The 12,392-nt window shown below is 43.7% G+C and overlaps 1 protein-coding gene across 1 annotated transcript in view; it reads right to left on the bottom strand.

Moving 5' to 3' along the window:
• LOC138515432 (zinc finger protein 585A-like) overlaps positions 1-12,392 on the bottom strand; it is a 106,834-nt gene that overhangs the window by 83,075 nt on the left and 11,367 nt on the right. Inside the window, exon 3 of the mRNA XM_069630275.1 lies at positions 8,573-10,690. Within this exon, the coding sequence (XP_069486376.1) occupies positions 8,573-10,140 (1,568 nt within the window). The 5' untranslated portion in view covers positions 10,141-10,690. The remainder of the gene's footprint in view (positions 1-8,572; positions 10,691-12,392) is intronic.

The following is a 12,392-nucleotide window of genomic DNA, read 5'->3' as shown; positions in this document are numbered from 1 at the left end:
ACTTGAGTTATTGATCATTATGAGTTTGATGGTAACCCTTAAATGCGGCAGTAGCGCTATTACTGCCGCATTTCAGGGTCCGCCAGATCATGGCTTTGGCTGATTTCCCCCCAGCTCTGAGCTGGGGGCATATCTGCTGCAAATTTGCCGATTTTCTGCGCTATTGCTGCCGGTGGGAAATCCGCCTGAGGTAATAGCGTGAAAATTCCCCAATATGCCCAATGGGGCATTAGGAATTCCCGAATGGGCCCAATGGGGAATGGGAACCAACTGCTCCACCAAACCCATGATCCGGCGCTATTTGCCCCAGCGCTGGGCCTACCGCCCAACTCGTGATGAGGCCCCAGGTCTTCTTGGGACGCAACGTCTCTTTCCTTGGTAGGTTTTTTCTTTTGGCTACTTCTTGGCTGACACATTCTAAAAATGAGGGTGGTATAGGAGTGGTTTCCTTTGATGTTGTTGCAACCTGGGAATCAGAAACAAGATTCAGTATTTGATTCTGGGTAGGTATTTCAGTCTCACCGCTTGATACGTCCGATGATGAAATTTCAGTATTAGGTTTTTTTCGTTTCTCAGGAATGAGGAACTGCCTGTTCTTGATAGATCTTTTTGATGGTAGTACTCCGTCCAGCTGTAAACAATATCTATCTTATAATCCAAAGTGTCCCATCTAAATTTACAAATGTTATTAGATTCTAATTCTTTCTTATAGCCGTCCAATTTCAAATTGGTTTCTTCGAGTAGCGACCCAAGTTCTTCTTTTGTGATAAAGGATGCTAGATGTGTCTTTATGGTTTTGTTTATTTATTGCAGAAATCTCAATCCACTGTGTACCTGATGAAGGGCTGTGCCCGAAACGCGTCATACAACAATAGTGTACTTTACTGTCATGATGTTGACATTCATTCATATAGAATTATATAAATGTTGTTTTGCTTTTTGGTTGAAATTTTCGAAAGCAATAATTTAATGTATTCAATTATTTATGATTAAGCGATACCTGTATATGTTTTGACTTGAATTTGTACACATGGTTCACCTATTCCATGTATGTATTTTTGAATTAACTATTGTAGACTTGAACATTTCTTTGACAAATAGGTTTGTTGATCTAATACTTTAATTAAATCACAGATATAATTATGTTTTAGGACATTGTACTACTGTCCATTACACTTATTTACTGACTTTGGTCAGCCTATAGTGTGCCCTGATGATGTTGTCCCCCATTGCTGGGAGGACCTTTCACTTTGCAATTTCATACTAGTTTTGTAGCCGAGACTTACACAGGAGCACCTGAATGTTCTACTAAATTGTGGCATAATCATTGATGAACATACTTACCACACTTGAATGTTACTGATATAATACCTAGCACTTGCACCTCTGCAACCATCGTCTTTGCCTTAACCATCCCAAGTCACACTCTTACGCATGTGGTAATGCTGTGTGCCACATGCTGCACTGGCCATTGCAGCCCAGGTCAGCTACCATGATCCGACAAGTATGGGTTGAATGTTGTAAGAAACATACGTTGTTTGAATCCATTAAATAAAAAATGATCCTGTGCATTGACCATTACTCCTGTTGTGGTCAGAATTGTGTGATCTCAAGGAGCATTAAGAGCAATACAAACACGAGGAGACACTGGAGACCAAAGAAATGGCAGCGGTATTAATCAACAAGTCTTAGCAGTTGATAATCACATTTGTTGTAACATACAATTGGAATCAAGACGGTCATCCCACAATGTAAAACAAATGAACCTCTTCTGTTCCAGGAAGCAGTTTACTCCAAAGGGAATCCAGCTAAAAGAATGACATTTAACATACAAAAGGAGGTACTACTAACAATGTATTTTTCATGTTAACACACTGAAATATTGGCTGAAGTTCAATATTCTGCTAATCAGTATTTCATTCAGTTTAAGAGCTCAGAACATGTCAGCTTATTCTGGATTTCATCTGGTAAACATTTTTGTCCAAAATCAATTCATATAATGAATTGATATGATATCATTACACATAACAAAAAATACATTTTAGTCAGAAAGACACCATTTCTCTTCCAATTTTGCATGAGTTGTATTTCTTCACAGCTCATAGAATACTTCTATTCCATTTGTCCTTTCACCTTTATTCACAAAGGCCCCCTTTTTTAAATACATTCCCATATCATTTAATCTAATGGATGCAAAGCAATTTCTTATTAAATACTGTTTCCACAGTGGCCATGTTGAAAGGGGCCCCTTGGGGTCCCTCGTGCTATGGAAACAAGGCAATAACCATACACGAAAAGATGCGCCAGACACGAGGTTCAAATTCCCAATGCTAGGGTTTATTGCAAGCAAAAATAGTATCAATTGGCCAATTCTGATCTCACGTTTCCTAGACCTCGAGGGACGCAAGAGAGCGAATTACGTACATCAGTTACATATAGACAACATGCATATCATACAATCAGCAATGTCATGTTTAACACCCCTCTTTATTAAGTTCCTTTGAACTCGGGATGACGATGGACATATCCGACGAGTATGACGATTATGACACTTTCGATGTCTATTCTTGTAACAATGTGCAATTAGAAAGTGCAGAGGCATCTTTTAGTTGTTGAACAGAACACGGTGGTTCTGTTCTTGGAAGCAAGCTGCACACGGGGGAAGAGCCACATTCCAAGCTTTGATATCTATGAGGTAATATTCATGTCCTGGGAGCCAACATGTTCTAGAGGGCTTTGCGAGGGGGGCCGTAGGAAGAGCATAATTCAAGCCTTTAGCTGTTTTTATTCTAACATATTCTACCATCGTACAAGACTGGCTGGCAGCTGTGAAGCGATTAAATGCCCTGCAGCTCTCTCCCAAGGCTACAGAGAGGGAGCGTGGGCATTCCTCTCTGGGCTACTCATGAGGAGTTTCAGCGAACTCTTCAGTCCCGCGACCTTGTCCTTTCATATTCAGACAACAATGTTAACAGTTGAGCAGACTAAGCAGAATTCACATGAATTGCAAGCTGCAAAGCAGTTTAGACAGAAAGCAATGAGCAATGGTTACCAAGCAAAATGGCGATTCTTGCTACATTTAAAATGGCCGCTTGTTGGTCAAGCATATCAGTTTATATTTCTATAATTCGGTGCATAAGACGGTTGGCCCACGGCCATCAAGTTACGTCTGTCATTCAAATGAAGGGTATTCATTTTTCCAGATTGACAATGTGCACTCCCTGGTGTAATTGTACCTCTGTGTGCTGATCCTAGGTCAGGCAACAATCTACCGCTCTTAAGTGCTCCAACAGAGATAGATAATAATGTTGGATCTGAGGGGAAAAGGAGAGGGCAATGTTGTAGGATTTGCAGCAAAAGTGGAAAACGTTGAAGCGTTCCGCGAGGAGAAGGTTCCAGGTGAGGCTTTCCTTTTCTTGGAGGTTCTGATGTGTGGAGTAAGATACAAGGTCCCAGGTTTATGGATTCAATTCTCCATGTTTTTGCCCTCATGGGCATTGCCTATTCAAATGCCTATTCAAATGCGTTAGGCCAAAAGTAGGCTAACAAGCTATGTGGGAATACAACTTTCTTCAGGTATTACTGAGGGCTCCAGATAATTTAAATTTTGAATATTAACATCTCTATGTTTTGAATTTGAAAGTAAAATGATGTTATGGGGTAAAACAATGTACTTCTCATTCCCACTACAGGCTAGTTTTTGTACTTAAGTAAACATAAAAGTAATTTCTTTAATTCATGCTTATTTGCAACTAGCAATTAATGTACAGTAAATATGTATGTTTTCTTTACAGTTTCTCTACAGGTAAGGCATGGTCAGGCATAATACCTGTAGAACACCTTCCGGTGGCAGGGCCTGGCTGGTATCACCAGGCTGAGCATATCCATGGAGCTGGCACCTACGGTTCCATTGCTTCTAATTGTATAGTTGGGAGTATTTGTAAATGCTTGGGGAGTTAATGTGCTCAGGACACCACTTATCAGTAGGGCTGACATTAAGGGCTGCCTTTGTATAAAACTAATTCTCTATGGCACTTGTTCACTCAGAGGTGCATTGGTTCTAAGTACAGGTGGACATTAAAACACAAGAGAATTCAGCAAAATGAAGGTCAGGCAAACTATAATAGATGGTTCTTCAGCAAGCCTCTGACGGTCAGATGTCCCATGGCGCCGTGCACCTTGCAGATATAGAGAACTAAAACCAAAAAGGGTACACCACCTGGCTACAGGAAATCCTCATCAAAGGCCCTAGTCTGAAAAGGTACATGGCAGTCAAGGGTGGACTGCCGTAAGGGGGATGGACTGCTGAAAGGGGGTGGGATAAGGCTGTGCATAAAAAGGCACAATCAGCTAAACAAAGCACCTTAATCCCAATCTGAGACATCACAGGCAGCTGGTTCAGATTGTCATGAAACAGTGTGATATCGTCCCCTTTCTGAACGCCTGAAAGAAGCAGGTTGGCACTTTCGGTGCCACCTGATGGTTTACACATACACCAGCGAGCCCAGAAGAAAATGGCATCACCATAGTCAAGTCTGGGAACAAGTAGGGTTGTAGCAACTGATATCTGAGGAGGAAGGTTAAGAAACAGGAGGTTATTCTGCAACAACATAAGGTGGAAATAAATCGCAGCCCGCCACAGGGTCTGAGGGACAATTGAGAGCTCACAGTACATGTTGACAGCCAGATAGACGGTGTGAGCAGTAAGCTTAGAGGAAGGCCAGGGGAGCCTCTCCAGTTGACAGTGCAACGCCAACAAACAATATACAGTTATGTCAGAGTTCAACTTTAGCCAGTGAAAAACCATTCACTCGTTCATTGGTAGCACACAGCTCTGAAAGTATAATGAAGGCTTCTCTGGGCTCTCAACTAAGCATATGAAGATAGGAGTGTCGTGGCTGTAGAATCTGAAGCTGTAGGGGAAGATTAGCCTAGTCAGGAGCAGAACAGGGAATGTCTAGGATGGGGTATAAGGCAGACCCCTGAGGCGTGCCACATCCTGTAAGCAGGAACTTGGAGGGCATCATACCTGCTTATGTTCCATTAGCCTGGAAGGATTGCAAAATGGGTCCCTGATGCAGGGATCCCTTAGGCTAAGTAGGATCCAATGGTCGGTGGCTGAGTCCCTGATGCAGGCATCCCTTAGGCTAAGTAGGATCTAATGGTCAATGGCTGAGTCCCTGATGCAGGCTTCCCTTAGGCTAAGTAAGTTCCAATGGTCAGTGGCTGAGTCCCTGATGCAGGCTTCCCTTAGGCTAAGTAAGATCCAATGGTCAGTGGCTGAGTCCCTGATGCAGGCTTCCCTTAGGCTAAGTAAGATATAATGGTCAGTGGCCGAGTCCCTGATGCAGGCTTCCCTTAGGCTAAGTAAGATCTAATGGTCAATGGCCGAGTCCCTGATGTAGGCATCCCTTAGTCTAAGTAAAATCTAATGGTCAATGGCTGAGACGATGATGCAGGCTTCCCTTAGGCTAAGTAAGATCTAATGGTCGATGGCCCAGTCCCTGATGCAGGCATCCATTATTCTAAGTAAGATCTAATTGTCAATGGCTGAGTCCCGGATGCAGGCATCCCTTAGGCTAAGTAGGATCTAATGGTCAATGGCTGAGACCCTGATGCAGGCTTCCCTTAGGCTAAGTAAGATCTAATGGTCAATGGCTGAGTCCCTGATGCAGGCAACCCTTAGGCTAAGTAAGATCTAATGGTCAGTGGATGAGTCCCTGATGCAGGCTTCCCTTAGGCTAAGTAAGATCTAATGGTCAATGGCTGAGTCCCTGATGCAGGCTTCCCTTAGGCTAAGTAGGATCTAATGGTCAATGGCTGAGTCCCTGATGCAGGCTTCCCTTAGGCTAAGTAAGATCCAATGGTCAGTGGCTGAGTCCCTGATGCAGGCTTCCCTTAGGCTAAGTAAGATCCAATGGTCAGTGGCTGAGTCCCTGATGCAGGCTTCCCTTAGGCTAAGTAAGATCTAATGGTCAGTGGCCGAGTCCCTGATGCAGGCTTCCCTTAGGCTAAGTAAGATCTAATGGTCAATGGCCGAGTCCCTGATGCAGGCATCCCTTAGTCTAAGTAAAATCTAATGGTCAATGGCCGAGACGATGATGCAGGCTTCCCTTAGGCTAAGTAAGATCTAATGGTCGATGGCCCAGTCCCTGATGCAGGCATCCATTATTCTAAGTAAGATCTAATTGTCAATGGCTGAGTCCCTGATGCAGGCATCCCTTAGGCTAAGTAGGATCTAATGGTCAATGGCTGAGACCCTGATGCAGGCTTCCCTTAGGCTAAGTAAGATCTAATGGTCAATGGCTGAGTCCCTGATGCAGGCAACCCTTAGGCTAAGTAAGATCTAATGGTCAGTGGATGAGTCCCTGATGCAGGCTTCCCTTAGGCTAAGTAAGATCTAATGGTCAATGGCTGAGTCCCTGATGCAGGCATCCCTTAGGCTAAGTAAGATCTAATGGTCAATGGCTGAGTCTCTGATGCAGGCATCCCTTAGGCTAAGTAGGATCTAATGGTCAATTCCTGAGTCCCTGATGCAGGCTTCCCTTAGGCTAAGTAGGATCTAATGGTCAGTGGCTGAGTCCCTGATGCAGGCATCCCTTAGGCTAAGTAAGATCTAATGGGCAACGGCTGAGTCCCTGATGCAGGCGTACCTTAGTCTAAGTAAGATCTAATGATCAATGGCTGAGTCCCTGATGCAGGCTTCCCTTAGGCTAAGTAGGATCTAATGGTCAATGGAGTCAAAGGGGGTCATTACGAGTTTGTAGGTAGCCATGGCACTATTAGTGCCATGGCTGCCTCCAAACCCGGGTCCCGTCTGATAGAATGGGGACGTACCAGGTCATTCCGACCTTGGAGGAGCCGGTAAATCCCCATTCTGTAGACCATTCCCCATTCCCATTGAGCCCCCATAGGGCTCAATGGGAATGGGGAAGGCACTAATAACGGGCTCGCAAATTGCGGCCCGGTTATTAGCTCCAAGGTCCCTTAACGGGACCCGCAGAGAACATCTGGTTAGACCAGCCGTTCCTGCTGGGACCCGCTAAGGGACCTCAGAATAGGGCGGTAAGGGTTTACCGGCACCGGCATCATTACCGGTGACCGTTAAACCTTACCACCCAACTTGGAATGAGGCCCATAGGCAACTGAGAGGTTCAAGAGAATACTAAAGGTTTCCCACATTCACTTCACCAATGCAAGTTGTCATCTGTATATGTTCTCTGGCACCAACTACACAAATGAGTACGCATTTAGTATTAGACAGACTCTTGATTATGAATTTGAAGGACAGTATCCCATTATATACCATGAGGGTCTATAATTATTGATTCAACCACCAAGTTGAACCACCTTCACTATCATTCAGGCATGGATGGCCACACATGGCCTCTGCCTGAATGATGATAAGACTGAACTGCTCCTTTTCGGTTCACCCAACAACCTGCTGAAACTCAGGCCCAACTACAACAGTATCGTCATCGATGGAAATACCATACCTATTGCTAAAAGTGTAAAAACCTTCGGTTTCTACCTTGATGCCAACACCAACCTCTCAAAACAAATCAACATGACTGCCTCAACTAGTGTCTACACAGGTAAGCAGATCAGGGCCTGCAGACCTTTTCTGTCCTCTAACAGGTGCCTCATATTGGCCAGGGCTCTTATACAGTCCAAATTGGACTACTGTAACAGCTTATACTTAGGCAGAAATAAATCCATCATCAACAAATTGCAAGTCCTCCAAAACAAGGCATTACAAGCGCCTCTAAACATTCTCACGAGAGAGGACATTTCTACTATTAGAAAATCGTGCAAGTGGCTCTCCATACAACAAAATATTGACCTAAAAACCATTTGCCTCACATACAAAGCTCTGAACCACCAAGCCCCTCCATATCTCACTAACAAATTCACCCTGAAATCTTCTGCAGAATTACAAGCTCCACGAACACCTCATGCCTGGGTGGTGCATTCACCCTAAAAAGAGCCGGCGGAACCAGCTTCCCAGTTCTAGCCTCCCAACTCTGGAATACTTTGCCACTGGACATCAAATCCATTTCAACCTTTCAATCATTCAGAAACCATGTCATTACATGGATACTGAACAAAAACTAACACTACCTTTTCGCACTCATGACATCACACATACATACCTTAAAATTCACTCTCTCTTACCTCTGTGCTTCGATTGTATTGTACCATAAATGTGTATACACTACATAAACTGTCTAAACTATATAAATTGTATAAATTGTAAAATATATTCAAATCTATAAACTGTATCCTGTAACCATTTACCTAAGCACCCTTTTACCCCCTTGGTCTGGCGCGCTATATAAATAAACAAGTCTGTAGGCTTTTCCTTTATGCTAGTGTCCATCAAGTTGCAAAGTGTTCCATAGGATTCGTTCATTAACACAGACGGTACAGTCTCCTTTTAGAATATTCCAGAAGGGATGCATTTCAAACGACAGTAATTCACTCATTCATAATCAGCCACTATGTCTGTGCTGCAGGTCACTGGGAACCACTGTGGAGATAAGCTCTTCACAGTTTTAGTCAATACACATGCTACGCGCAGTCTCCTTGAAGAAGATCCTCCTCCTCCCGCTTCTCGGAAGCGTCAATTGCACAGGGGCTTTCACCACATGAGTGTCCTCGCTCATGGCAGATTAGAACATCCTGTGTATGGAAGTATTTCCCAGATTCACTATCCTGAAAAGGATCCTCATGTGCATGGTTTGTCTGGTGACTAGTAAGAGTACCTCTCAGACAGAAGCTTTTCCCACATTCAGTGCATTTATGAGGTTTCTCGCCTGTATGCATTCTCTGGTGATCAATGAGTTGTACCTTCCAAACAAACCCTTTCCCACATTCAGTGCACATATGAGGTCTCTCACCTGTATGTGCTCTCTGGTGGCTAATAAGCTCTCCCTTCTGAGCAAAGCCTTTCCCACATTCAGTGCACGCATAGGGTTTCACACCTGTATGTGTTCTCTGATGACTAGTAAGATGACCCTTCCAAGCAAACCCTTTCCCACATTCGGTGCACTTATGAGGTCTCTCACCTGTATGTGTTCTCTGGTGGCTACAAAGATCTCCCTTCTGAGCAAAGCCTTTCCCACATTCGGTGCACTCATGAGGTTTCTCACCTGTATGTGTTCTCTGATGGCCCATAAGATGAGCCTTGCGAGCAAATCCTTTCCCACATTCAATGCACACGTGGGGTTTTTGACCGGTATGTGTTCTCTGGTGCATAGTAAGATGTCCCTTCTGAGCAAACCTTTTCCCACATTCAGTGCACTCATGAGGTTTCACACCAGTATGTGTTCTCTGGTGGGTAGCAAGACTTCCCTTATGAGCAAAACCTTTCCCACATTCAGTGCACGCATGAGGTCTCTCACCTGTATGTGTTCTCTGGTGGTAACAAAGATCTCCCTTCTGAGCAAAGCCTTTCCCACATTCGGTGCACTCATGAGGTTTCTCACCTGTATGTATTCTCTGATGGCCAATAAGATGAGCCTTGTGAGAAAACCCTTTGCCACATTCAATGCACACATAAGGTTTTTCACCTGTATGTGTTCTCTGGTGGCTAGTAAGCTGTCCCTTCTGAGCAAACCCTTTCCCACATTCATTGCACTCATGAGGTTTCACGCCTGTATGTGTTCTCTGATGGCAAGTAAGCGGTCCCTTCTGAGCAAACCCTTTACCACATTCAATGCACACATAAGGTTTTTCACCGGTATGTGTTCTCTGGTGACAAGTAAGCTGTCCCTTCTGAGCAAACCCCTTACCACATTCAGTGCACTCATAAGGTTTCCCACCTGAATGTATTTGCTGGTGGCAAGTAAGATTTCTCTTCTTAGCAAACCCTTTACCACATTCAGTGCACTTGTAGGGTTTCTCATCTACATGTGTTTTCTGCTGGTAAGTAAGCTGCTCCTTTTGACCAAACCCTTTTTCATATTCAGTGATTTTGTGAAGTTTCTCACCTGTATGTGTTTGCTGGGGGCACATAAGTGTATCATGCAAATTACTGCTATTCCCAAATTCAGTGCACCTATAAGGGGTTTCACCTATGTTCTCATGTGGGCAATAAGTATGTTCTTGAGATGGCCAGGTTTTCCACATTGTGTTCATGTGTAAGCGTTCTGGCCAGTTTATAATGTCATTTGCTTAATAAAAGAATTATTTCCACTGAACATTTTCTCAAATTTAGAGGGCAGATGAGTTTTCTCGTGTGTAGGTCATTTCTTCATGGACACTGTTGGTTCATTTACATTCAGAGGTTCTTCACAAAATGCTTTAGAGAATCTACCCTTACATTTAGAATGTGTGTAAAATAGCACTGACATGTGTTCTCCATCAGGAATAACAGGCTAAACAAATGTCTTTCTTACTGCACATCAATTGTTGTTTTCATGCTAGATGTCCCGCTCCCCCGGGAGTAACAGAAAGAACACATGTGGTTACTAGCTGTTACCATGAAGGGGTTGCATGGATGAAAGCCACAATGTATCCAACAGGTTTCCCAATCTCAGTTCCTGAATACTCCGAAAAGACAACTGGACCCCAAACTTGCACACTTCAGAAATTTTTGGAAATTGCATATTCTAACAATGAAGCTTTGCTCTTCTCTAGTCCAGAACATGGATCAATCATGTTGTTGTATTTTTCAGGCATCAATGACCTATTGAAATAGAAGGGAAATCACTTTATTAGTTTCACCATGTGACAGAGATGACCTGGAGCAGGAACAGTGCAATTCATTTTTCATTAGAGCATTTTAGTGTCTAAAAACATGAGGAAAAAAGCCACAGGCTCGGTAAACAAACATGTTTAGTCAATATTTGAAACCTCAGGTATGCACATATAAGCTATACCAGAAAGGGCTAAACTAGTACATGAAGGGTCAACATTTCCATATATAAACGATAAAGGCTCGATTTTGTTACTAGGTCAGCAGTATGTCACCAATCGGACACATGTTTGACCTCTATTATCCAATCACTAACGACTTCCTTACATTTGGCCAAATGTATATTGCCCCAAACACAAATATATAATTAAAAACACTATTGATGAAGCAAGAACTGGACTGAGGTTTAAAGAAAAAGCACCAGTTAACTTAGACAGTGAGAAAAGGACAGGCCAGCTACACCACATTCATTGCTGCTTAAACATTTACATACTTGCAAAACTGCCTGTTCGACAGTGGGTCTGATTATGACCTCAGCGGTAGCCGTGCCTTTAGTAAAGGCACGGCTGCCGCCGGTGTAATTTGTTTTCAGGCGTCTGCAAATGGGCAATATCCGGGTTATTACGGCCCTGCCAGACCCGGTAATTGCCCATTTGCGGGCACTCGAAAAAAGATGCTCTCCATTCCCACTACAGTACCGGCATGCTTACGAGTACTGCAGTTCCCGGACCGGTGAACTCATAATGAGGACCAGTACCTTTCCCTCTTGCCATTAACAGGGAGGGCTGTGTATTTCGATTTTGTAAACAACATTAAGAACAGCTTTCTCATGTTACAAGCAAGACTAAGTACACTGCCATTAAAAGCTATCTGTTGTTATTGGTCAGGAACTAAGTACTTAAATGATAATCACTGCTTCTCTGCTCAAGTCAAATCTTTGGCCCACTTTGGCTTATTCTGTACATTGTGTAAATGCGGAAATTATACCTCTTAAAGTTACTTAGAGGTTTTGGTTTAAATCACTGGAAACTTGCCTTTCTGATGTTACCGTGTCCTCCTGCTGCCACTAGTGCTTTCAAACCTGCAAGCTATCTTCAACATGCGTGGAATAGAAGAGCCTGATTGCACTCTTCTGACCCACATTTCAATGTATCTTATTTTTGTCTGAAGTTTTATGGAATATTGTTCTTAATCCAAATAAACTACACATTCAATTCACAAATCAGGCTACTGTCGTGAAAGAGCCTGGTGACCATTAAGGTCCAGAGGGTGGCCAGGTAATCGGTTAGCACAGGATGCAGGTACATCAGCAGGCGAGAGAGAAAGCAGGTGCAAAAAGGAAGGTCTTGAGTTGCTATCGGAACCTTAGGTGGTCCTGGTCAAGAATGAGAGAATCAGGGAGGCTCTTCCAGAGGTAGGTACCAGCCAAGGAGAGAGATCCACCCCCCCACTCTCTGCCTGGAGAAGTGTCTGAGCCTCAGAGAGTTGGAGGTGGATGAGCGAAGGGCTCAAGAAGGAATGTTTTTAGAAAGAGAGTTGGATGTAGTGTGGTCCCCAGCCCGAGAAAGCCTTGTGGACAATGCAGAGTATCTGGAACTTGACCCTTGCAGACACCGGGTGCCAGTGGAGAGATTTCAGTCCTGGAAAGATAGGATCCCTGGGCTTGAGGACAAGTCTCACAGTCCTCTTCTGC

Source organism: Ambystoma mexicanum, chromosome 6q (assembly GCF_040938575.1).
Source record: "Ambystoma mexicanum isolate Mex_15411 chromosome 6q, UKY_AmexF1_1, whole genome shotgun sequence".
Taxonomy (NCBI): Eukaryota; Metazoa; Chordata; class Amphibia; order Caudata; family Ambystomatidae; genus Ambystoma; species Ambystoma mexicanum.
The sequence above is the reverse complement of the archived record's forward strand: the minus strand, read 5'-3'. Positions and strand labels throughout refer to the sequence as shown.